Below are 26,108 nucleotides of genomic sequence, written 5' to 3'. Positions count from 1 at the left end.
CTGATTTGTTTTTGTTTTGATTTTATTTTAACATAAAAATACTCAGTAACTGTGAAGACAAAAGATGTCAGGCAATTTTGCTTTTTGACCCCAAGGAAGCTCTTGTGTAAATGACTATATAACAACTCCCACAACTTTCCTCATGAAACAATATCTCCAACAGTAAAAATTCACATATAAGCCAGGATAAAAAAGCTGTACAACTTCTGTGCATCAATGTCCCTTAATCAGTTTATGAAAAGCCTAGCCATCTGTTCAATTTGTTGTTCATTCTTTCCCACCACGTGCCGTTCTCCTCGAAATCATCATGAAAATCTTGTTCATTTCCAATACCATCACTGTCAATTATAAAATAACGGTCTATGTAGCCTCTACACATTGGACATCTCCTTATTAGTCTGAGGCACTCGCCACACAAACAAGCATGGCGACAAGGCAAAAGAACTCTACTGATTGGTGCATTCTGACACACGGTGCAGTCATTTTTTGAATCCACATCCTCATCGTCATAATTTGAGTCCCTACCCTCCACTGAAGTAGATGTAGTCTCACTGAGTGGAGCATCTGTTGTGTTTGATTGAGAATGTTGCCTTTCACTCTGTTTTGCCATGAAGAGAGACTGAAAACAAGACAAATGGAAAGAAAATCAATACAATAAATTATCTACAGTTAATACTTCGGCAGATCAAAACGGCTGGCAATGTAAGGCAATTTGAGGTCATGATGTGCAGATATTGTTTAAACTGGCTAATACTTAGCTGACTCATAACATGTGCAAAACTCCTTTCAGTTAGAAAAACAAAATAACTGAATTCATTTCAGGACAACCACCTTAGTTTCAGACAAATTATATATTTACTAATTGTCACCAGCTAATGTACATGTCAACACAGAATGTCCATTAGCAAGTAAGCATGTTCATATATCCAAATGTGATTTTCAAATTAAAGGTACATACGAACCGAGCATCGGTGGAGCGCGGATTCCCAGTAACACATGTAAACCACTTCTTTTAGTTTCTTCTACGACTCTAATAAATTCGACATGCCAAGGGATAAACTGAATAGATCACCCGATCAACCATAAAAGAGCTTTAGAGTGCTCCTTTCTTTAAATTTTTGGTTGTCAATTTAACCTACTTTCGTGACCTACTTTTCTGCCCCATTGACATACAGCATAGATTGCTAGCAGAAAAATCTGTTCAAACATCACTTTCGGGTAAAATTAAACAATGCCTTTTGGTAATTCTCTTAGTTATGCTACTTGAAACTATATGCTGGCATTTTACTGGGCATAACATCCACCCACATCCTGCCACAAGAGGCCTTATCCATCATTCAGTGATTCTTCACCTGTATTAGTCAGAAAAAAAATTATGGCAAACCAGGCCATCCTCTTTGTTACAGTACAAACCTCCCACACAGGTGAACTTTGATGCATGGGTATCCACAAGATACTATATGCCATCATAATGTGTAAAAACAATATCAACTTTATTTAAAAAAAAAACACTAAACATCCATTAGTTGGTAAACTTGGCACAGATATGATGCAAAGCAGTTATTTATTACCTTTCAGAAAATTGATCATTTTTCATTGTTTTACTTTAATATTTGTTCATCTTTTTAAAGAACCATTATCTTTAAAAGTTAATTATATAAAAATGCTCGTATGAAAATATTCTGTCAATAACTCATGCTTGTCATCAATAAAATGAAAAATAAAAGCATTTCCTATTTTTGACCATTTAAGCCCTTGGTTGGAATAGGCTACCTACAAATGTTTGGTTAGGTTGTGTTTCAGTAATGATTATCATGGAGCATAGCATACCTTTAAGGGAAAAATATGTCCAGAGGCAGCTTTGATGTACTGTGCCATGATATGTGAAGGATTTTCACAAAATTTATCCTGGATGTGAACAATGGTCACCAATCCAATCTTGAAAATAAACAAATTAACATTTATATATATCCATCTTCGCTGATACTATTCCATTTTTTACGTTTATAAATCGTAAAACAAAGGAAGTTCAGCTTAAAATACACTTGAACAACTCCAGAAAATCACTTACACATGTAACTATTCAATATCCATCTTCGCTGATACTATTCCATTTTTTACGTTTATAAATCGTAACAAAGGAAGTTCAGCTTAAAATACACTTGAGCAACTCCAGAAAATCACTTACACATGTAACTATTCAATCCTATGAATTACTAGACTATGTATACCTTCTTCAATAACACAAGTACCAATACCGTAAGGCCATAACTGTAAAAACAGAATAATGACGGATTCATAAAAATTGAAAAAAATCTCACTTACAATCTGATTCTGGTCCTCACTGTCTAATATGTGCAAGTTGTCTGGGTCTATGACAGTGATGATGACCAGTGGATAAAGTGACCTTGGAGATTCTCCAAGCTTCTCTTCCAACACACTTGATGTAGATGTAAAAGTTATTGTCTCGTCCCTGTTGCCCCTTTCATCTTGAGAGATACTGCACAGTTAATAAGGAATATAATTTTCATTATAAAAACTCCTCTACACTGTTCGATCCATGACGAAGGTGTCATGAACTAGGTCCCTCATTGTTTAAGCTCAAATCTAATTTTTATCTTCTGAGGCCTTTTTGCTTAAAAGCATAATTTAAAAATCAACCAGGTATTTAACATTTTCAGAAGTATTTAAAAGGATACTGCTTTACATGACAAGATTCTATACAGCTGCTTGTGAAAGCTGCATCCTGAGAATGCATCTTCTGAATAAACTGTCTCCCATCCATTTTGTACAGCAAATCAAATAATTGTTTGATATTCATTCCCCAATAACCCTTTACTGAACAATTCAGAGTGCAGTTAAACTTCAACTCCACAAAATCTGGAAATAAAAAGAAAAAGAAATCATATTCTGTTTATCTTCCAATATAATCAAATCTTAATTACTCATTATTACTTTTTAAGTTAAATTCTATTTTTCTTTAACAAAATAATACTTTGAAGAAAACTTTTCCCTTAATTACATTCTAATATTTAATAAATCAAGATATTCCAATAGTAATACAGTCATGTTCACTACATAGTTTAAATACAAATGCCTGAAATGTGAGGGTGTGGAGCTAACAGACTTACAGTCATGATTTTGCTGGCCTGCATGTTCTAGTTCTACAACAAATGGATTATGGTTCCCAATCATTGACTGTTCAGGAGCAACAAATATGTCTGATATGCTAGATGATCCTGCTTCCAAAATGTCTGGGAACTGGTGACTGAAAGAAACATTACATTTGTTTTATGTTTTCTTTTTCAGATAAATCAAACTTTTGCCTCATTAGAGGAATGTCTAAAATTTGTTTTTTATAGAATGTGTCATTTCAAAAATAAATAAATAACATTTACGTATTTGAACATCCAAGTTTTATGGAATGTGTTTGTAAATGTCTTTGTGATAAATGATCAACTGACAATTTATAAAACAGTAAAGAAACGTATCAAACGCACGGGAACGTTGTGCAGACTTGATATATTACTATATTGATAAAGTCAAACTGAAAAGTGAATGCACTATATTCTACATTGTACATAAAGTCATGTGACGTGGGGGCCGTAGCGATAGTCCGAAGGTTCACTGGTCCGAATGTTCACTATAGAACCTTCGGAGCAATGAACCCTTGATTAAAAAATCGATGAAAATGTTACAACTTTTCGGACCAATGAACCTTCGGACCAATGAACCTTCGGACTATCGAGACGCCCCCGTGACGTGTTATGTTGACAAAAGGGAGTACTGATGATAATAGCTAGTTGTGTCCCCACAGTACGTATCAGATTTTCATATTGCATCCTGCTTCGGAACTGGCCAAACTACTGCTTTGGGAACTGCACCTGTGTCGAAATCACTTGACCATTGTTTTGGACACGTTTTAAGAAAAGTTGAAAGTAAAAGCTTATAAAAATCAGAGATTGTTTATAGGTGTGCTAACGCATGAATTTCCGTGCTAAAGATTGACATACCGAAACAACAAAACGACTATGACAGCAGTGCAGGCCAACACAGTCACCACAGCGGTATATGTCAGATCGGCATTCATAGATTGCGAAAATGTGTCTTCTTCCATGTTTAAAAGCAGAATGCTCGGATCATACAAACTGGCCATGTCTAAAACTACTAGCAGTAGTTGTCATCTGTTTCTTTTTTTTCGCCATCACTCATGTTTACTTCTTTACTTTCCATACTCCTTAATAAAAGAGCTCAAATGCACAGGGAGCAAAATTAGTCGGAGAATAATTAAGATGGATTTATTCTTATAACTTAGTAAATACAATTTACCTTTGAATAAAAATAATGAAATATCTGTATGTCCATTACAAGTATGAAACTCAATGTGTCGTATTCATATGAGCACTATGAATTGCTGAAAAACCCCAAGCACCTGTTCTATTTTCCCAAAACAAAACTGACGTCACGCAAACAAATGGCAGCCAGCAGTAGCACAGGAAGCAGTATAGCACCCAATATTTTTCAACTTTCATCCTCTTTTGAAGACACAGAAGGTGGGATCAGTGTTGCAGTTGAAAGATGTCCTCTATGTAGAAATTCAAGACGCCCATTTACTTGTCAACGCTGTCTGAGAGACGGGAACTTTGCACATTCCAAATGCGAAAATCCAGATAATCGTGATAAGTAAGGATTACACTTGTATATGAGTATATGATAAGCTACTGCTGGCTACCATTATATATGATATATTATATAGTATGCTCCATGAAAAACTTGATTTTACCATTACCTCCTTCATATATATTTTTTCAAACACATGAGGCATTTTATTTATACTAAAATGCAATAATAAGTTTCATTTTAACTGTTTTAGGTTTTCAGTGAAGTTAAGAAAATGGCATGCGCTGAAGAAGGAACGATCAAAAGTTCTTGCAAGGTACATCTTAACACATGTTGTATGTTATTGCTGAGTCATAAGTTACGATGTAGCCTCTGTCGTGCTTCGTTTTGCAGAACATGCGGTGGTGTTTCTGCATGTCAGTTTTTGTACTTTACCCCAATATTTTAACTAAATGTCCTTTGACAGACATGTTTAATTAATATACAGTATATGCTGCAATAGATGTCACTTGATGGTTACTTGTGCAGAATGCCCCAAACTTATACATACATATAATTCAATTTATGTATTCAATTAGATTAGTTTTGCAATTACGGTAATATGCCAAACAATTCGACCAAGATTAATTAATTAATTTCATGGAAATGTCAGTTTGGTCGAATTGATTAAAATACAGCAAATGGAAACCTTTGATATCGTCGGATTGTTAGGGGCATCTGCCAAAACGTCCATCTTTCCGGAAGTGTTGCATTTTACCGGAAGTGTTACGCAAGATAAGCCGCAATTTTCGCCTAACACGTGTTTCAGGCATGTTTTAACCTCCTGAAATCTTATTTTGCTGTGTACAATATGTGCTAACATTACTTAACATTAAAAAAGACGACAATTATAATTTTTAATTATATATTTCCCTCACCTACGATCACTTTCATGATGCGCTTCACAAGTGGGACGAGTATTTGCCCGGAGATGGGTGTTGTAAACAAAGGCCGGTCACTTATACTTGAAACCAGTAGCTTTAGTGGACTTAAACCAGTTATGTGATTTACGTACGCCCTATTTGAATTTTAATATGACAACTGAAATCAACCGAATTGAAATTTTTTACCAGTCTGAGATCAGTTGTTTTCAACCCGCAAGGCTTGCTCAGCGTCGAGGCGTAGACGTACGTACTTCTGAAGAAAATTCAATCACCCGTATCAAAAAATACCAACTGGTACTCAAACGGAAATCAGTGTAACTTAAAATTACTATTAAGTATTTTATTTAAAAAGCATGTCATATAAAAACATATTGAGAAAAGGCAAAATACGGAGCGTACCTGTGCCGATAGACATACAGTATCTTGCTTGCACTCTTCCGATTTTCTTACTTATATACTCTCGCTGTGCACAAACCACGGTGCATATTGAAAACCCCACTGATACAACCCGAACGTAAAAAAAGCATTTACTTGCCATAATTTTCACAAAACAGGTGCATTTATAATTTGACGTGAGAATTGAGCACATGCAGAAATGAGAGACTGCTTTTATCTGGCCTGCTCCAGCATAGCGCAAACCACATGTTAATGAAGATGGTCCCATTTTGGGGGAGGGGGGTCACAGGAATGGAGTTCGTCGTGGATTACGCTAAATATTATCAACATTTCATGCATCTGGGGAAATAGAAAGTGACTCACAGGTAACGTAAATACCCAGTGGAACTCTCTATGAAGCTCCCATGGAGTTAAGGAAGACGTAATTTTTATTGTTGACAAATCAGTTATCCATGTAGGTGAACAGCGACACGTGTTCGTCAGATTTTGACAGCGCGTGGTATTTGGCGCCAAGAAGTCTGGGCGGTCGATCCCGCTGATCTTTCGGTCGATTGTAGTAAATGTAAGATCTTGCGGTGTTGACTTCAAGAACGTTTCCCCATCTGCATATATATTTCAATCGAACTTGAAAATAAATTGCTTATTCTTCCCAAACTTTTTATTACTAGCAAACGGGATATATGGTCTATATGAAGGTGTTTACGACGTATTCTACCCACTGTCGATATTTGGTTTCATCCAGAATAGACCTTTTTTTACCCCCCCCCCCCCTCCCCAGTTACGGGCGTGATGAATCAGTCAGCGAGGGCAAGTCTGCTTAATTAGCAAAATTTGTATGTCTATAAGCACTATTATTGTCATCGGGGACAAAGGAAAAGACAGGTACGTCATGCTTCCAGATTAGATCTTCAGTTAATTGTTTCTCCCTCATTGACGAGAGCTATTAAAAGGACAACAATTGACAAAGGGCCGAGGCATGCAGCATCTATTTCACTGGCTTGAAAATTTACCGAGTCTTGTCGACGATGTGGTCGAACAATCGGAACAAGAAAAAAATTCTGTCCCATGATTTTGACGTATGGACTAATTGTTTGAGCCCAGAAAAATTAATTTTATAAAATAATTTTTGTGGTCGGATTGACTGGGCCCGTCGAAATGCTTGGCACATTACCGTAAAGCACTGTAGTGAGCTCAGCTCTCATTATATTTGAACGGGCTTGAAGTTTCTTGTAAATACATTAAACAAAATTAGAATTAAGTAAATTGCAAAATTGATATATTTGAAAATGAAAACATTGATCAACATCACTACATGACTGATTTTAGAAAAACAGAATTTTAGATTTGTAAATGGGATACAGTAGGTGTGAAGGGCATTCTGCCTAAGAAGCATTTGATATGTAGTACAAATCTATTTTATAATTTTCTTGTCAAAAATTTTTGGAATCAAAAATTGTATATGCATTGATTTATTTAAATAATTTTTTCAGGGTAGAATCAGCTGTGCAAAAGCATCTTGACATCGATGCTAAGGTGAGTCCTAGAAAAGTAATTTTTCTAGTATTGCATAAGGGTTTTACTTAAAATTATGTACTTATTGCTTACTTAAATATTTCTCTAATGAGAATTTGTTTGTATTATATACAACATATTTATCAACATATATATTGACTTTTTTATTTGTCGGCGGCATTTAGTGCGAATTATTAGTGCAATTAACTCCAGTTAAACAGATTTTTGCCTGGTCTTTGATAGTTTTTCCTGGGTGTCCTATGTAAAGATCACATTTGCTATCCAGCTTGTCTGCAAAACTAAGATTTGTTGTTGAATCTTGTTTCTTCTATCTAAGGTCTTTGCCATCTTAACCCATTGAATTTATTATTTATTATTATTATTTATGTATTATTACTATTTTTGGACAACAAATAATACAGTTTCCATGTTGTAAACATGGCATGTTCAAGTTATATAATATCAATACTACTAAAGAAAAACTTGTTTGTTTTGAAATAATCCCTACTCCATGCATTTTACTTTCTTTTTATCTTTTATTCACCAAGAAAACTGAGATACAACTCTACACCAAAAAGCTGAATTTACTGCAGAAAGCTATTGAAGAAGTCAAAAGCAAAGAAGCAAGAGGTGAAAAAGCTTTCTGTCACATTGCATTACCTCAACTTGAATGGTAGCGACACAATTGAAAAGCAAACTACCTTAAAATTATATTCTTTACTGTAAAAGCACTAAAATCTACATAAAAATGTTTTTTGGATGATTCCAAAATTATGTAATTGATAATTTTTCCTGGTTGAAATGATGGAGCCATTACCATATGATGCCTTTAGAAAGAAGGGGATAAAAAGAAAAAAAAGTGGTAAATTCAAAGTTATTAAATAAAAGAAGCTCTTCCTTTAATAACAAATGATTTTACCACAATACCACAATGATTTTTCTACCACAAGAGGACACCTTTTATTTTATATCCTAGAAGCATCAGTATTTCTTACCATTGTCAGAATAGACCATAAAAGTCTTCATAATATCACAGTTTGCAGTTTTTTAAAATGTTTTTTCTTCAGATCAAGACAACTTAAAAGCCATCAAAAAGAACAATGCTTATAAAAACTCTAAAGTTAAGAAGCAACAAGAAAAACTCAAAAGAATACTTAAATACATGGAAGATGGCCAAAATAAAATGGAGACAAGAGAGGGTTTTTTAATAGAGAGTGAAGATGAATTGAGTAAAATAAGAAGACAGAGGATTGACGAACTTGGAACTTTCATCTTCTCCATCAAGGAGATAGAACCAAAAAGGTGTGAAGCTAAACTACTAATATTTTTACATGCCAATGTTATTTTTCGGTACAATTTTAGCTGGTTTGAATTACACGTAAAAATAATTTGTAAAATAATTGATTACAAGAATGTTACTGAATAGTAGTTAAACTTGTGAATTACAAAAATAGATTACACAGGCACTCATTTTTGTTGTGCCAGAGTTTAGATAAAATTATCAATGCAATTCCTTTGTAATGCTCAATTTCATGCCAGCAGTGAGGTAGACAGTATGCAGTTGAGTACAGTGAGTGCACTAGCAGAGGCCAGGAGGACGGCTTATGTACGAGGGAAGTGGATATACACTGACAATGGAGGGGAGTTACAGTATCAGGTGGTGGACCCTAAATTGCCTGGCCATGGAGACTACTCGGCATACTGTGCGTGGAGTGAGTATTACTTTTACTGTGATATGGTATAGGTTAGGAATTTTAATTCCTATTAAAATGAAATATTTACAACTATTTACAACTATGAAAATGAGTAGCCAAAAGTCAGATGTGCATAACAGTCGTAGCTTAGTACTTTTGACTGGTGATTTTTATTTCATGATTTATGTTGTAAATTGTGTCACAAAGATAAATTCATAGTTTGCGTTATAAATTGTTTGCCGCAAAAATATTTTTATTATTTTTGGGGGAGGTTTTCCTCACTTTATATTATTATACGTGTTAAAACAAAATTTCTCAAGCCTTGAGGGCTTTCAGATTATTATTGAAAATTTAAGTTCAAGATGTATTGACACTCTGCCAAATAGAGTCTGATACAGATGTAAAGAAAATTAGTACTGCTTTCAAAAATTTCAAAACTGCTTTTCAGCAAAAACTATTGGAATGATAGAAATAATGAAAATAAATAAAAATGATATAATATAGAATTACCTTTTTCCAGTTTCTCAAGCTGATAAGAAGCACAGTGCTGAGGGAGAGCTAGGTCATCTTAACCCAGCCTATACTCTGTGCGCTGCCCTGGGTTATACCACACAGATTACACAGGTGCTGGCCTTTATACTGGATGTGAACCTGCCTAAAAGACTCTGTTATAGGTAAAGTATTATGTAGTATGAAATTTGTTAAACACCTTGCTGAAAATTCATATAGTTAAAGCCAACAGGAATAGAAGATTATATACTTTATTGAATTCTTTGTTTAATGTAGCCTAAGGATACTACCCTTTTGAAGAAACTGGTTTTAAAAAGCATTGCACTGATCATTATACAGGCAAATTACATCTGTTTGCAATCAGATTTTGTGTCGATCCATTTTAATGAAGAAAATCATGTGAACAATTCAAACTAGCCTTCCTAAATGCATGAAATATAGGGATCATAGAAGGATCAACGTTTCACAGATATCTGCTCTAATGTTTCAGTGAATTCTTTGGCTGTGATTTAACAGAGAAGCAGTTCAATAGTGCTGTGAACAGACTGAACCACCAGGTGCTCCATCTTTGTTTCACGCAGAACGTTTCTCCAGAGAAACTGCACCCTAGGCAAACCATACACAACATGCTGCTGCTACTGAAATCTGCTCATTTAGGGAGGTTAGTTGCATGATGTTAAATGAGTCACTTGCTGAATCAATTTTCTTTCCGTTTTCAGCGGTGGATTCTTCACATGCAATATTGTTATTGACTTTGTACCCTTGACATACAAAAATTTGATGTGAAATTTTAAATTTTTTTTAGAGGAATGAATTTTATCTTTGTATGCAATCTGGATGCTGTTACTGCTGTTGTAAGAAGTATTTTTTCTGTTGATTTGATTTTGCTAGAAAGAGGAGGCTGGGGGACTGAATTATTTATTCCTTATTCATTTGCCAAACTTGTATGCTAAGAACACAATTCAGCTTTAAACATATTAAAATTAGCTTAATTATAATTTGCTTTCAGAAGTGGCATGTTTCAAGTGAGCCCTGATCTCATGCAGTCCATAGAAGAGGAATGTAGTCAGTCGGACAGTGAAGAAGAAGAGGAAGACAACTCCAATATTCTCCCAGGATTTACACTCCAGGACATCCCAGAAGACTGGGAGGCCGTACCTACTTGTATTCCAGAAATTCCTGTCCCTTTCCGAGATTCTGACACCAAGATGACTCAGGCACAGAGTCGGACTCGGGAAGCAGGGACTGCCTCGACATTGACCACCAGCGCAGTGACTGGCAGCCTAATGTCTGCTGCTGCTTCTCTCTCATCTTTCTGGCCATGGAGGACTGCAGATACAAGTAGATATGAAAGTAAAGATGGAAAATGAAGAGCCTGTTACTAGAAAGGCTAGCAGTTTTTTTCTGTAGCTTTTGCCATTTTATTGGTCATAGAAGAGTGCAAGTATGAATAAATATTAAAATAAACATGGGAATAGAAACAGTGCTCATACATTGAATTCCAGTACAAGAAATGCGCTGTCTCAGCAACTGATGTCTGAGAGACAAAACTAAAGCCAGCAAGCAAAATGTTGCACCCATTTCCATTATGTAAGGTTTTTTAAAAATTTCAGTTAGAAAACTGAAGCAATTAACTCACACATGTGCAACATTAAGATACTGGCAGTTTATTTTATCAGTTTAAAACTTGTGATAAAAGAGAATGCCTGCTCCAAGTCAGTGGGTTTTAAAATCTTAAAACGGTAATTTGCCAATTTTTATTGTGTCAAATTAATGAATAATGACAGTTCAAGTGATCGATTTGAAGTAGTCTTAAAATAATAACATACATTATATGTCAATAACATAAAAGTCAGAGATTGACTGAGGTTAAGTATTTTGTTTGTATTTTAGTAAAAATACAATCTAAACATATTCATCAGATATCAAATCATGAAACTAATTTATTTGTTACATATTGTACATTATTTGCATTTTATCATTCGTTAAAATGATTAAGTTGAAGCAGAAGAAAATGACATGACCACCACACAATGACCTTGCATTGTATTTTCACTTAAATCACATCGAATTATGTATACATATGTTAGTACCCATTAAAACATGGTAATGACAAAGTAGTTGAAAAGATCACATTTATCCCAGTTGAATTAACACTTATATTTTATTCATTGTGATTGTCTTTTTATCCCAGTTTATCCCATATGATTGTGAAGTATCTTGATTCTTTTTATAAGTAATTTGTTATATGCATATTCCAATGAGCTTTGGTTTAAGACTGACATAAGGAGGTCATTTGGTCTCCAGGCGCTAATACCTCCCCCCCATTTTATTCAAAGAGTAAAAAATAAAACTTGTCTAATTGATCACATCTTGAAGTTTGATTTTGTTAATTTTTAAAATAAGATATGGACCAACTATTTATTGGCTTCCATGGTGACTATGAAAGCACATGCAAGTATTCTTTGCAATAAAAACAAACAAAAAATTCTGCAATTATTTATTCATAATATCAGACCTTTTCACTAACAAGTACCGACTACTAACAGTCAAAGAGTGCAAAGGATACACAGAGTAACCAAATCACACTTTAATACCAAATCAAAATTTTAACAAAAGGGATTTAAGTATTTTTCTATATATAATAATGTATATTTACATAACTCTGGTGTTATAAATCTTTACACAACAAGAGGTATAAAAAAACTTTTACCTTGAGCTGTTGAGAACCTGCAACAACCAACTTGGCCTTGTCACAATATCCCTCCTAACCAAACTTTTAAAAATCAGCAGATATACTAAGAAAAAAATAAATATCCAATAAATATGAAAAGATGTGTCATTTCAATCTTTGTCCTTACTGAACAATACTATATCACTTCCTTTACTCACATAAAAACCACTTTTTTGTCAATTTTACATAGCCAAGTTCTCTCTCAACCTTGGGGCACAATTCCGCCTAAGAAGTCCACCTCTTATTCCACAATACTTGAATAACACAAGTTGACCTCTTAACAGGATCTCTTACCCTATCTTCATCAAACATACCGATCAATCTCCACTACTGATGCATAACAAACCTACAATTTCTATCTCTACATTCTTCTTGGTCTCTTCACTGGCGAAGCAGATTTCTTACTAACACTAAGTTTATCCAGTTTTAGTTCTTTCAGTCTTTTTTCACAATACTTTGCCATTCTAACTCCCGCCTTAAACTCTGGGGCAGTTGGTAAATTGTACTGCTCACAGTTTTTGAACATCAACCGCATGTCCTCTACCATCTCTGCAGGTTCAGTATATTTAAATCCATTGATTTTGCTTCTGATGGTGGACAGATCCATGGGTTTCTTCACTATGTCATAATAATCTGGTGCCTGAAAGAAATATAAGGGAATGTTATAAAAACCTGTAGCATCTGGCAATAGCACTTGTAATCACCTTCCACATACATGTGCTTGCCACTTCTTTTTCCAAGATCTTAATTTAGTTTACTCAAATGCCATAGCTAGTGTTCAGAATAAAGGAAATGTATGAAGGTTATGGTGGTTAGACATTTTTAAAAGTTTATTTAAAGCTCAAACGTATTTCTAATTTGTAATCAATGGCAACACAGTTTACAATCTTTCTTCAACAGAGCTATATTTCTAATATTATCAGATGGACAGTAAATGCTCGGTTCTATTTCAATGAAAACTGGTTGTGGATATGTCAAACGTCTTTCTCACTGCCCTGTTGAAAAATCAATTTATTCCATTGTATGTACTTGCACATAAAACACTAAGTGGTTTTAATTTATCTGAGATCAGTAATAACTCAAAACAGATACGATAATAGAGGACCAACCTCTCTCTTGCTGACAGGTTTGAGAAATGCAGTTGCATCCAAGTGTTTGACCAGGTCATATACTAACTCCTCACACAACTTCATCTGTTGGACCTTTTCACTGCCACGACTCTTTGTGTTGGACATGCGATTGGCACTGGTTTCTGTGAAAAATAAAAACACACCATCTAAACCAAATAACTTTTAAGCATTACTTCAACAACAAACTAAGATAAAAGTTGTCTAAAGTACAGCTGCAACAAACATTGATAAGGCAAATGATTCTAACAACAGTATCTGACAAAGAATAAAATAATAAAATATACTTAGATGAGGGCTGAATTGTACATTTCAGTTCTAAACCTGAACACTGAAAGATAGACATGGGACAGAGAGAGGCAGGCAAAAACACACACACACACACACACACACACACACACACACACACACACACACACACACACACACACACACACACACACACACACACAGAATTTGATATTAGTTAAACACCCATTCCAATACAGATTTAAAAACCTACCCTCATCTGAATCTGAGTATGCCCTCTTAGTAGTTGTTCTACCTCCCCTAGTCCTGCTTGTACTGGGACTATCATGACCAGTGGTTGCAGGACTGTCCCTTCCCGGTTTGGACCTAGATGCTGGTCGGTCCTGGGCTTGTTCTCTGTTCTTGGACCTTGTAGGTCTGGCGTCAGCTGGGCTGTTCCTGGAACTGTTTCTGCGACTTTCACTTTTCACAGAGGTGGGCGTTGATCTACCTGAACCTGTTCCTGGAGAGGGTATTCATTTAAAATGTTTCAATTTGGCAAAAAAAAAAAAAAAAAAAAAAAAAAAAAAAAAAAAAAAAAAAAAAAAGATCATTTGACAATTTATGTTCAAATGTGGAAATTGTAGCTACCAACATCAAGCACTCATATATGCAAACATACACCTATTGCCAAAAGAAAATGAAGAAACTCCACACCACAGATTTAAAAATATTGATAAAATACTAGTTTAACATGCTATTCAATTTAAGTACCAACCTTTTATTCTAATAGCCGATTTCTTTGGCTTAACAGGCGTTGGCTCTTCCTCCTCTGACTCTTCTTCCTCTTCAGAACTGAACACCAATCAAGATATTGATAGAAAATAATTTAGCATTTCCTTAATTTGATGTGCAGATTTTCACAATTCAAAAACAAAATTGGATGAATATATTTATCCAATAACGAATATAGACTATAACTAAATCAATGTAATCTCTGTACCTTTCTTCTTGGTCCTCCTCTTCATCTTCTTCATCTTCACTCTCATCTTCATCCTCCTCTTCCTCAGATTCCTCTTCCTCCTCCTCATCACTGGACTGGCTGAAGGTCTTCCTTCTCTTTCGAGGACTCTGCAGCTTCACCTTGGGCCTACAGTCTGGACAATACCAGTCACCTTTGGGAACATCCTACGAAACAGGAGATAAAATGCAAGTATGGTCAAATCTATTTTAAATCCATATTCATATCTATCACCCTTTTAATATAACAAATAAAAATATTACCTTGAAAAAGGTTGTTGAATAATTATACACTTCCAACTGTATCGTCTGGTTTTATTCCGTTTCACAATTAATTAACATATTTACAAACTTTTATTGCTATTGTAACTAATGAAGTTTTTCTGAACTGTTCTTCAAAATTAAAACATAAAAAATAATGAAATCATTCAAATACTTTTACTACAAAAGCTGGCACAATACTTACCTTCATTGGTGGCTTGAGGCAGTACATGTGGTGCCCCCTATCACATCCATCACAGAGCAACATTTTCTCTCCGTCTCCTTTACGCCTGCATATGCGACAGCGAGCATTGAGAGCAGATTTAGACCAGGTGATGCTGCGATCTAGTGTTGCCAGGTATAGGCAGACCTGGGGTAGACTGGTGCAACTCATCAGGGATTCTTCCCACCTTTCCAGGGGGGTCTTCTGCTGCTTGCCCACTTCACTCTTGTCCTCCTCTGAAGAGTAATAGGTGTAATATCTTTTTTCAGCCATTCAAATTTATTCAGGTACTTGTTTATGTTTTGGGAAGAACGTTTATATACCCATGTTCATTAAAAAAAAAAAAAAAAAAAAAAAAAAAAACTCAGAAGCTCAGTGCATTAACCTGCTACAATAAAACTCTGAAGGGTGGTTTATTAAAAACAAAATTGAAACCAAATCTTTTATTCCATTTTATCATGTTTATCAAAAATAACACATAACTATCAAGAAAGAATAACATTAATCTAATTTTATATCTAAAACAGAAAGAAAAACATTTTAACTGTACCGTTATCATCTTCTTTTTCCTCCTCTTTATCTTTTGGATCGTCTTTCACCCTGCTCCTAGTGCGTCTGCTCTCTGCAGATTTCTTAGCCACAGCCTCCAGGGCAGCTTTCTGTTTGGCTTTTTTAGAGTCCTCAGCTTCCCCTGTGTGTAGCATTTACTAAATTATTATAGCACTTAGTACACAAATTTAATATCTATCTTGCAATCTGCATGCAAATAGTGCTTCTTCTGTTTAATTTGATTTTTTAAAAAATTACTCTGATTATCAAGCTCCACAAATAAAGCTTCAGACATAATTCTATTAAAATCAGATGTAATGCATGGATAACATTGGCCAAAATTACAGAAATAATACTGTAGAAGATAAGCAATGACACTTCAATCCTTAACAAACATAAAGCATGGTTAAACCACATGTTAATATCACAAGTAAAACTCTATACAAAAATAAATGAACATGTCATTTCACACATTCTTACCAAGAGGTGGATTAATAAACTTGGGTTCTACACACTGTTCTATTTGAATTAAAGCTTTGGCAAGGTCTTTCACCACATGACTTGGACTTTCATCATCTGTATCCATTTTTGACCTAAAAAAAGGATTGACTATCTAATTATTTGCATGATATGCTTTAAATTATGAGTTTTAGTTAAAAATGTTGATGTCATGTAAACATTGAAAAAAATTCGTAATAAGCAAAGTCACACTTACTCCTCTGCCTCCCCAATGTTTTCCACCTTCCCTGCCCATGTCAAATTGTCACACTGGACATCAAATGTTCCCTGCTCTAGAGCTTCTCTCCAGGCTAGACGATCTTTTACCTGCGAGGAGACACTTCAGTATTAAAATATTGACCATTTACTTTTGATCACCTTTAAGACAATCTCCAATATCATGTGTTTGCACGCGCGCACACATGCATGCATGCGTGTCACATCTTTTGAATTTGATCTGGATATTGCAGAAAATATAAAAAGTCAGACCTAGAAATTTAAATATTCTTATTTCACATTTTCAAAAGATGAAAATACTTTTTATTATTATTTTTCTTTTGTTTTCTGCATTAAAGACTTGCCTTCAAAGTGCCTAGACTTCCAGCATAAATCCTTTCCTCTGTATCCAGCAGCAGCTCCCTGAGTTGAAGCTCCAGGAATTCCTGAGCAGAATTATTCTTCACAGCCCCCTGAGTGGTTCGATTCCTGGACTTGATATTGACATACCTCTGATCACTGCTAGATTCTTCGTTTGTATCCTTGATAAGTAAATCCACTGGTGTCTCCTGGACAGATTTCAGAATTTGTGACTTTTGTTCCATGAGTGTTTGCTTCAGAGAGCCTTCCCTGTAGCCCCTGGGGTTGAGGGATTCCAGCAAGTTTTCAATGTCTTCTGGAGAACTGTAGAATGCCCATCTAAATTTACTCTGAGGTATAATCTGTGAGTTGAACCCTTCTTCATAAGGCTTAGAATCAACCCCGACTGATGCCAGGTTTTTCTCTGCTGCATTTTGTGTTTCCTGAGATGAGTGGGCACCTCCAGTTGCCTCAACAGTGCCATCGCCACTGCCATTTTTAATGTTTTCAGAATTGACCGTATTTGTTCCCAGAGGGTTTTCCATCTTTGCAACTGAGTCATCGCCAGTCTCCATATTGTTAGCATCGAAGGAATCATTCTCTTTGTCACTTGCAGTGCTCTTTTCTTCAGTAACAGGTTTCACTAGTGGCACCTGACGAGGTAGGTTTTGGCCAAAGAAAGGATTGGATTTGTCACCTGTCTGTGTTACTGGGAGCAGGAGATCATCTGGCACGTAAAGCTCTTCGTCCTCTACAAACAGACCTAGAAAACCAGTGTTTTTAACATATAAATTTACTTTCAAAGTAAACAGCAACAATAAGTGGAAACCAGTATGGTTGTAGAGTAAAGCATAAATGAACAAGCGGATAAAATGCTCATCTTTGATAAATTCATATTTCTCGTGACTTAAAATAATTCAGGCTTTAAAATACACCTTTTCATTCCAAATGGCAAGTCCATGATTAAAGCAGTACTTTCTTCTCACCTGGCACTGATCTGAAGACCCAGAACCTTCTGTAAACACGGTCCCTGCCCAGAGGATACACAGCATTGCCATGCTGTAGTTTCTGAACTAACTCGTGCAATTCTGCCTCTCTCTTCATGAACAACTCTTTAAGTTCTGCTTCTCTTTCTTCTCGTTTTTTTCGCAAAGCTTCACGCTCCTCTGGGGAAAGTTTGGACTCATCTATGTCCTAGTTTATACAAATAAAGGATGTTTAGCAAAAAGAATTGCAGACCTTTTGCAGAAACATGCAATAAATTAAATTGTATTTCTTTTTATTTTACATTCCTTACATAAAAAATAATAAACTTTGATCATAATATTTCATGGTAATCCATTAAAGTAGATTATTCTGTAATATATATATAGCTCTGTGTGTAAGTGTGCATGCATGTGAAAAATAGTCAATAGTATGAATCAACAAACTTTGTGCCATCCCCCATTTTAAAAATTACCTCTTCATCCTCTTCGACTTCTTCCTCTTCAGTCTGATTTTTGTCTTTGGATGATTTTCCTTTTTTGCCCTTGGCAGGGGTTTTCTTGCCCTTTTTCTCTTGACTCTCGTCTTCCTTCTTGTCCTTGTCATTTTTGGTCTTATCTTCCTCTTCTTTTTCTTCTTCATTCTTTTTTGAAGCATTATCTTCAGCCTCTGGTTGTTCACTGAATTCACAAAAAAAGTTAGAAATAAGTAAGGATATAAATTTAAAAATAAGTTAGAAATATATATACAACTGTACAAGTACTATATACAGTATGCGGAAATTTAAATATTAATCAACCAAAGTTAGAATGTGACCACTTGACATTACTGAACAGTCCTCATAAATACCTTTTAAATACAAAGAATCACTCAGTTGGTACACCTTTGAAATACAAGATTCTCAATTTGTGTGCAGCAATAAACATGAAAATTCATCACTATGACATCTCTTGAAATATGGAAAAAATTCAATTACCCATTTTTTGTTTCATCAGCTTTTAATTTCTCCTCGGCTTCCTTCTTTCTCTGCTCTTTTTTCTGTGCTTCCAATTCCCTCTCTTTGGCTCTTTCTTCGACCCTTTTCTTATATCTATAACAAATCTTGATGCCTTAAAAAACTACAATTTAAAGTCTTGCCATCCATTTACAAATATTAAATCCAAATGTAGGTTCCACAACCTTAAATCAATACTTAACTACCAACCTTGGCAAAAGCAAGAAGGAAATCAAATGCAATGGATTTTAAAACATAAAAGAATCTGAGATACATGGAAACTAAAACCTCATAAAGTGTTACTAATCAACTTAACTAATATGCATCTATAAACATGTCAAAAAAAATTCTAACCTAGCAGCTGCCTCCTCTTTTTCCCTTCTCTGCTCTGCCCACTGATGATGCCTCAGGTCCATTTTTGCCTGTCGTAGTTTTTCAAAATTGTCTTCTATGAAATCTCTGCTTGAAGCATAGGTTAGCAACTGGTGCACCAGAGCAATGATTATCTTCATCTTTTCCCCTACAGAGAAATGAAACCCATGGAGAATAAAATTGCTGGTATATATTCATATCATAAATTGTTCATATAAATTAAAATCTCTTTCATCCCACTGGGAAATCAAGATTTGAAATTGAAATCACACTATTACTTTATTTATTATGATAAAAGTCATTACAATTCTAATTTGTCTAAGTTATTCCTCAGAATCTTGACTCTGTTAACAGACAAGGCAGCACAGAACAATTTCACAGCAATTACCACTTACCAGGTGAGAGATCAAATACATTATAAGTACTGAGTGCTTTTATAATGGCAGATTCCTGCATTTTGAACTCCATGCCAGCATCATCCAGGGATGTATATCCTCCTCTCTGCTGGTAGCGGAACTTGGCATTGCTGGCATTAGCATGGGCACCAGATGATAGAAAATGGAGGCGCAAGATTTCCGTGAGAGTAAGAGAATCAAGTTGTAAATTCCTCAGTGGAGTCCCTAAATTAGCAAGTTAAAATACAGTGTTACAAATTTCATATGTAAAATCTACAAATTATTTTTAATTTGGTTTCAAGTTTCCAAAATTATTATTATTACCCTTAAAAAGTCCATTATATAGATTACAAGTCAGATTTTTACTATAAAATATAGGTAGTATATAAATAGGAAATAATGAGCACAGCACATACATGTGTGCATGAATGTTACATTTTACTTTAAGTGTTACTTTCAAACACACAAAGATACAAATTTATCTGTCACATTACCATGATATAGGTGGGGCCACTGAGAGGCCACTGTAGCAGCCTGTATCAGGTCTTTGGTGGACAAGTCAGCAATATCTGTATCCTCATCAATTGTTTCCACTCTTTCAGCTAAAATTACAACATATTCTTACTGATTTCTATTATGTTACAATTCAGCTTGCTTATATAATTGAGCAGTCTTAAGGTAACAAAATGACAGGATGGGTAAGTTATATTGTCAGTTGACAATATTTACAGATTGAAAAGTAACTTCATTAAACAAATAATGGACTTGTAAATATATTTCTTTTTAGCAGAAACAACACTTAAAATGGTCACTGAGTGAACAATCTGTTTCATTCACCCTAAAAAAATATATCCTTAGGTACAAACTATGTAATATTGATAACTTGGTAAACCAAAAACCAGGTATTTTAACCATACCAGTTAAATTTCCATCCTTTTCCTCTTTCTCTATTTCTTCCTCCTCCTCTTCCTCTTCTTGTTGTAAGTTAAAGATGGAGACCAGTAGAAAGCCAAGTAGATCTGCTAGTGTGCCATCAACATCCTTCTCCAATAGAGCTTTTTCCATCATATCTATGAAAGAAAATATGTAACCATTACTTTACAGGGACACAGCATGTCCTGTAAAGTGAAACACGTTTAAAATCCAACATGCATGACGTTGTGGCTATTTTAACTTACACGTGACTTTTGTTTGTGTCTGCTAATTAAATACAAGTGTATAGGCAACTTTGAGGGTAACAGTTAAGTTTGGGGTATACATTAAATTTTCATAACTGGTTAATACATAGGATAATCTTTATTTAAATACTACAACGTATATACAATCTGAGTGAAAGGAGTCATAAATTTTCACAACAGGGAAAACAGTACAAAATCTGTAAACAAGCATATGGCAGATTTTGCTATTGGGATAGGATCAGTACTCACCAGCTGGCAAATACACCTCCCAGTTATGAAGGAAAAAATTATGGCCAACTTACCCATGGAGACACCATGAGGAAATTCATCCTTGATTTCCAGCAGAGGTCCAAAGACATGCAGCATTTCCAGCACCATCATCACATCACCAAACAGCTCCTCTGGTATACGAGTTTTCACAGGAGTGGGGTCAGGGAGGACCTGATATCATATATGCACTTATTAAATACAAGTGAAATGCATATTATGTTGGGTGCTGGCAATATACACAAAGTGAAACCAGATTTTTAAGAAAATTGACCCATTGAAATATCATTAAATATGCTTTTTCATAGAAAAAATCAAATCTCTGTGTCAATCACTGTCATGTCCTTCACCTTGAGATCATCACACTCCATGTCATCTCTGGGCTTGCTCCATTCCTTCAAATATTCAGCCTTCAGCTTCTTTTCTTCTTTTAACTGGAGATGAAATCACAATCAAACTTTTAAAAGCATGTGAAGGTTGCTCTATATTCTAATTTTAAAAACAAAGTTTTAAATTTTTCAAAAATCCTTTTCATGGCAAAAGAATCAAACATCGTAAATTTAAATAGTTCAAACTAAAAGGAGACACTCAACCTTTTCCCTTTCCTCCCTTCTCCTTTCCTTTTCCTCTTCTAGTTTCTTTCGAAGTTCTTCCTGCTTTTCCTGCTTCTCTGCCAACTTGAGGGCCTTCATGGCCTCTTTTTCTAGTAATAACTTCTGTTTCATGGCCTCTTTTTCTTCTTCTGTTAATTTTTTCGGTTCTTTTTCATCTACAAGTTTTAGATTGTGTATTAACTGTCAAATGAATTCTACCATACATATATTCTAAAAAGTTACAAAAGTATGCTTGCTCATCATTATTTCCATCTTTATACTTATATTATCAAATGTCCAGTAAACTTATAATGTGAATATAATTATAAACAACTGCATTGGAGGGGGTGCAATGTACCTATTTTTTGTTTTTTCTCCTTCTTCTCTTTCTTTTCTTTGTGTTCTTTCTTGGCTTTTTTCAGGAGCAGATCAACATCAGACTTATTCTGTTTGGGTTTTTTCTTCACCTCAGAAGTCTCAAATGTGGGAATGGCACTTGGAAACATGCTTTTGAAGTTCACTTCATTCAAGTGATGCTTCCTAATATATTTCTCCTACAAGTTCATGATAAATTGCAAAATTAACCACACACTGCAGTGTGTCCTACCACATGGATGCATATAGCATTTACTTTAGCACAGTTAGCACTGAAAAGCTTTCACACTGGTTTTGCAACAACTATATATAAACTAATTCACTGATTTCTTTAGATTAGCACTTTCCCAGTAAAGGCAAGGAGAGGATAATGCTTTTATATTACAATGTTCTAAAAACTACTATGAGTTAAGCTAGTGACATTCAAATGTTAAAAAATATAAGCCAAAAAATTTTATTTAGATTTACTGTTGCTTTTTAAAATCAAACTACCTTCACTTTCCATATTCCTTCACTTGCTTCACAGTGACTTTTTAGAAACAGTTTGCTTTTGTCTCTGGTATACAAGCCTTTCTTTCGACTGGAAAAAGGTAAAAACATGTAAAATACTCAAACATAACTTAGCTCACTCCCTTTTCACACACTGACAATTACACCAAAATAGCAAAGGAAATGCATAAAATCCTGTAGGACAAACCATACCCACACTATGATATCTGTGCTTGTATTATTGTGATTTAGAGACATACTCACCAAGAATTCATTCGGTCTAACAAAAAAAACTGAAAATATAACAATGATGTTGAGAGTTAAAAACGTAAGAAAGTGAAACAGGACATTGTCTTACTTGACATCTGGTGCATCAGCTATAAATGGGTCCCCCTTCTCTCCTTTGCCTATCTTCTGGACAACGTATCTGTAATTGTCAACATCCTCTTGGTCAGCTGCTTCACTTGTTGATGGGCTACATGGAGAAATGAACAATTACATGGATATTAAAATATGGCTTTCTGTGTGTGTGTGTGCGCACGCATGCTTGTGTGTGACTGCTCAGCCTATGCTGATATCTTCTCATAGCTAAATTTAATCAAAGAAAACATAATAAACAGTAAACTGAATCCTGATAATTTCCTAAATCCGTATAGTAATCCTGATAATTTGGAGAATACATACAATAATGATTTTCATAAGTTCAATTTATCGTTAATCAAAAGGGGAATACTAAATGCTGTAACAGCAGTCCAGGCCATGTCAATATATTGCTATTCAAAGATATTGTCCATAACTGACGAACACTTTGTTTTAAAAGACCTCTGAAGAAGGAGAAGAAGATCATGTTGCCCTGTTACAATTTCATATGGCTTAATCGTATGAAAATAAATAATACATTTTGCATTCGATAATTACTGCTCTTTTTATAGGCAGCTGTCAAGAAAGCAATATCAAGAACAATACTCATTTACCTGGTTCCATTGACATCTCCATTAGGCAAAGGGGTAGGTGGTAAGACCTTAAGTATCTTGCAGGATTTTCTAAAAATAAAATACACTATTCACCACTAACCAAAATGCTTTTGGAATACTAATACCCTGTCAAAAGTGCAATATTTTTTGTTTACATGAAAATGATGATTGGTTTAATTAGATGAAAAAAAAGTTTTTCTTTCTTCTGTCACTTTTTTCCTACACTTAAATGTAACAGTGCTATCAAATGGGTCACAATGTAATATCAAATAGTTTGACCAAAGAAAAATTCTGTAATATTACTGTTTGGTTTGGGCACAAGTCTAAAACGTTTAACCAAAGAAAAATTCTGTGATATTTTCCCTGTTTTTTTTCCAATTTGAGAAACTTTCCACATGGACTTCTCCATGACTAGAAAAAGAAGCAGTTATTTTCTAGGTTTTCTCCGATTTTCAGTGGGGTTTAGAACCCTGACAGCTAGGTGCTTAAAAGGATAATCTACTGAAAAAAAGTAAATGTTATTGATATTGAAAATTCACACTTCTGCTGAATACTTGCTATGGGGAAAACAATTCTAATGGCCACAAGGCATTGTTAATTTACCTTAATGTTGCCAAATCCAAAATGAGCTGACAGTGCAATATATATGGCACCGCTATTGCGCAGGATTGAATGCCCATGGGCTCTGAACAAAATTCAAATTCTCATACAGAACTGTTAAGTCAACAATGCATTATGTAGGTCAACCAGTTATGATTCAAGATGCCCAAAATGATGCCACAATGTTCAAAACTTCAGAGATTGAAACCAACTCTTCATAACTGATGACTTGATAGTGACAACCTTTTACAATGCATTTACCTTTCGCCTTCATGTATAACTTCCACCACTTCCCCAACAAAATATCTGTCCTTGGTGAAAACGAATACATCATCATTCATATCATTCAGCCTGCTCCTGTGTGTCTTTGTTGCCAAAAACAAGATGGGTTTATGAAGATAGAAGGGGAAGGATGACAGGTGCTTTCTGGCACGTTCTTCCGATTCTAAGGCCTCTTGGTACGTCAACCCTGATCGACCCGTAATCGAACATGACCATACCAGGCTGTTGCATAGGATGATTCGTTCAAAAAATTCCCTGGGAAGCGAACAAAGAAATTATGATCAAAATGGCGCAGTTGCTCAAACACCGGTTGCGAGTGTCTTTCACCCACGTGTGGTTTGACCTAATTCGAGTATAATTGACAGCTTCATAACAATACAAAATAAAATATTTTACTTACTCGTAGTCCCTGAATATTTCATTAGTCAGTGGGCAGTAAAAAACCTCTTCGTCTGGCTTAATATCGGATGGAACGGAGTTCTTTTCGAATGGCTGCCTTTTCAGTAAAGGCATCTTGAATTTTGGAGGGAAAACAAAGTTACCTCCTGAATGGCCAAAATTGTGTCAAAATGTCCTAAATATGGTAGTCAAATTATTCCTTATATCTTTCTCTGTCCTTCTACGATATAATCGTCTGCCACTAAACCCGAAACCATGGGGAATTCTCACGGTTCTGGGAGCTCTCTGTGTCGCGACTCGTCACTTCAGAAAGAGGTCAGACTTGGTCGAGACACAAGTTTTGTTATAGAGCACACGCTGCTGTATGGAGTAGGGGGTAAAATAAATGCTGCTAACTTTTGTTTTATTGCTCAGATAACACTCAAAATGCACAGAACTAAAGAACAATGATTGATTGCTTAATACAGAGAGTTATAAGTTTCATAAGATTTTTTTCTAAGCGTTTGGGAATAAAACCCACGGTCATTTCTGAACAGGTGAAAATCTAACTCAAAGAGGCGGTAATCAATGGAGGGTACGTTTGTGATTGGTTGCTTTTTATTGATTGACAGATGTTTATGCAAATCTACACTTATATATACTCAAACGCAAGTAAAAATTAGTATTGTTGATTGTGATGGCACCACTGATGCATTCCCTTTTCTTTTGTGTTGCTCAGTAGGACAAATCGAAAAGGAAATGATTTTCCAAGAAAACTTAATATTGTTTCAAGTATAGCCGTAGCACCAATAGGCAGGATAGATAATATGAAAAGACTGGAATTGGGTCATACTTTATTTTGTATTGCATGCATGCATGCTGTCCTCTTCTAAAATTTTATGTATCCGTTTATTCATTTTTTTTTAAGATAGAAATTTACTTAGTTAAAGAGCCACTAGGTAACAACACTTGTAATTTTGTATTGGTGAATACGAAAATGAAATATCTTTTTATGGCATAGAAAGATCAATAAGTTTTAGACATGAACTAAAATAAAAACCTGGAATAAATTCAATACCTTTCTTCAAATAAATCTGACAATGCTAATTTTTAAACTGCATATGAGCCTGCTAAGATGATTTTGATTGACAAATGACTAATGTCAAGTTAATTAAATTCACTTATTCCTTCAAAACATTATATGTAAATCCAAAATTTAAGGCCATATTTTCAAGACCATAGCTTGGAAGTGAAATTGCTCTTTGCTCAAAGGGGGGGATGCCAAAATGCAAAATTAATAAATCTACAAAGTCAAAGATTCATTTTTTAAAGTGTTTTTTTACTGGACAGGTAAAA

At 35.0% G+C, this 26,108-nt stretch overlaps 3 protein-coding genes across 7 annotated transcripts; 1 reads left to right on the top strand and 2 right to left on the bottom strand.

The window, feature by feature from the left end:
- Positions 1-3: 3 nt before the first annotated feature.
- On the bottom strand, positions 4-9,809 carry LOC106157037 (cell growth regulator with RING finger domain protein 1-like). 3 transcript variants are annotated; one of them, XM_013532515.2, is made up of 6 exons: positions 9,656-9,809; positions 3,132-3,268; positions 2,700-2,880; positions 2,326-2,500; positions 1,831-1,938; positions 4-619 (listed from the first exon to the last, which is right to left on the bottom strand). In XM_013532515.2, the coding sequence occupies exons 2-6, from the start codon at positions 3,193-3,195 to the stop codon at positions 233-235; spliced, it is 915 nt and encodes a 304-aa protein (XP_013387969.1). In that variant the 5' UTR covers positions 3,196-3,268; positions 9,656-9,809; the 3' UTR covers positions 4-232. The 3 variants fall into 3 exon arrangements, with proteins under 3 accessions (XP_013387969.1, XP_086859648.1, XP_013387968.1); XM_087003522.1 differs by lacking the exon at positions 9,656-9,809 and adding an exon at positions 4,330-4,462; XM_013532514.2 differs by lacking the exon at positions 9,656-9,809 and adding an exon at positions 4,014-4,250.
- LOC106157036 (beclin 1-associated autophagy-related key regulator) lies at positions 4,475-12,026 on the top strand. Of its 2 annotated transcripts, none has more exons than XM_013532513.2 (9): positions 4,475-4,683; positions 4,874-4,936; positions 7,430-7,472; positions 8,000-8,081; positions 8,519-8,753; positions 8,994-9,163; positions 9,666-9,819; positions 10,146-10,316; positions 10,665-12,026. In XM_013532513.2, the coding sequence occupies exons 1-9, from the start codon at positions 4,475-4,477 to the stop codon at positions 11,023-11,025; spliced, it is 1,488 nt and encodes a 495-aa protein (XP_013387967.2). In that variant the 3' UTR covers positions 11,026-12,026. The 2 variants fall into 2 exon arrangements, with proteins under 2 accessions (XP_013387967.2, XP_013387966.2); XM_013532512.2 differs by having other exon boundaries at positions 8,991-9,163.
- A 115-nt stretch (positions 12,027-12,141) lies between these two features.
- LOC106157014 (bromodomain adjacent to zinc finger domain protein 1A-like) lies at positions 12,142-25,115 on the bottom strand. 2 transcript variants are annotated; one of them, XM_087003520.1, is made up of 26 exons: positions 24,775-25,115; positions 24,354-24,629; positions 23,493-23,561; positions 22,877-22,993; positions 22,522-22,609; positions 22,013-22,208; positions 21,655-21,830; positions 21,412-21,495; positions 21,097-21,235; positions 20,534-20,686; positions 20,111-20,218; positions 19,617-19,841; positions 19,204-19,369; positions 18,832-18,945; positions 18,331-18,535; positions 17,858-18,065; positions 16,877-17,634; positions 16,513-16,622; positions 16,278-16,390; positions 15,799-15,939; positions 15,231-15,484; positions 14,748-14,932; positions 14,523-14,599; positions 14,019-14,267; positions 13,499-13,641; positions 12,142-13,029 (listed from the first exon to the last, which is right to left on the bottom strand). In XM_087003520.1, exons 1-26 carry the CDS (start codon positions 24,885-24,887, stop codon positions 12,751-12,753), a joined length of 4,746 nt encoding a protein of 1,581 aa, XP_086859646.1. In that variant the 5' UTR covers positions 24,888-25,115; the 3' UTR covers positions 12,142-12,750. The 2 variants fall into 2 exon arrangements, with proteins under 2 accessions (XP_086859646.1, XP_086859647.1); XM_087003521.1 differs by lacking the exon at positions 24,354-24,629.
- Between the last annotated feature and the right edge of the window lie 993 nt (positions 25,116-26,108).

This window comes from Lingula anatina, chromosome 2 (genome assembly GCF_051362555.1).
Source record: "Lingula anatina isolate TDL-2025a chromosome 2, LinAna3.0, whole genome shotgun sequence".
Lineage (NCBI taxonomy): Eukaryota > Metazoa > Brachiopoda > Lingulata > Lingulida > Lingulidae > Lingula > Lingula anatina.
This window is presented reverse-complemented; position numbering and strand designations above follow the sequence as displayed.

What these genes read in the sequence shown, in the direction of transcription:
- LOC106157014 (XM_087003520.1), bottom strand. Translation starts at nt 24,887, where the DNA reads ATGCCTTTACTGAAAAGGCAGCCATTCGAAAAGAACTCCGTTCCATCC. An exon ending in GAAGGGAGGAAAGGGAAAAG is followed by an intron (nt 21,496 to 21,654) that starts GTTGAGTGTCTC and finishes TTTCATCTCCAG; the next exon opens with TTAAAAGAAGAAAAGAAGCT. An exon ending in AAAGGATGGAAATTTAACTG is followed by an intron (nt 20,219 to 20,533) that starts GTATGGTTAAAA and finishes TTGTAATTTTAG; the next exon opens with CTGAAAGAGTGGAAACAATT.
- LOC106157036 (XM_013532512.2), top strand. Translation starts at nt 4,475, where the DNA reads ATGGCAGCCAGCAGTAGCACAGGAAGCAGTATAGCACCCAATATTTTT. An exon ending in AATCCAGATAATCGTGATAA is followed by an intron (nt 4,684 to 4,873) that starts GTAAGGATTACA and finishes TAACTGTTTTAG; the next exon opens with GTTTTCAGTGAAGTTAAGAA. An exon ending in CTCGGCATACTGTGCGTGGA is followed by an intron (nt 9,164 to 9,665) that starts GTGAGTATTACT and finishes ACCTTTTTCCAG; the next exon opens with TTTCTCAAGCTGATAAGAAG.
- LOC106157037 (XM_013532514.2), bottom strand. Translation starts at nt 4,156, where the DNA reads ATGGCCAGTTTGTATGATCCGAGCATTCTGCTTTTAAACATGGAAGAA. An exon ending in ATAGTCGTTTTGTTGTTTCG is followed by an intron (nt 3,269 to 4,013) that starts GTATGTCAATCT and finishes TGTTTCTTTCAG; the next exon opens with TCACCAGTTCCCAGACATTT. An exon ending in GAATCTTGTCATGTAAAGCA is followed by an intron (nt 2,501 to 2,699) that starts GTATCCTTTTAA and finishes TTAACTGTGCAG; the next exon opens with TATCTCTCAAGATGAAAGGG.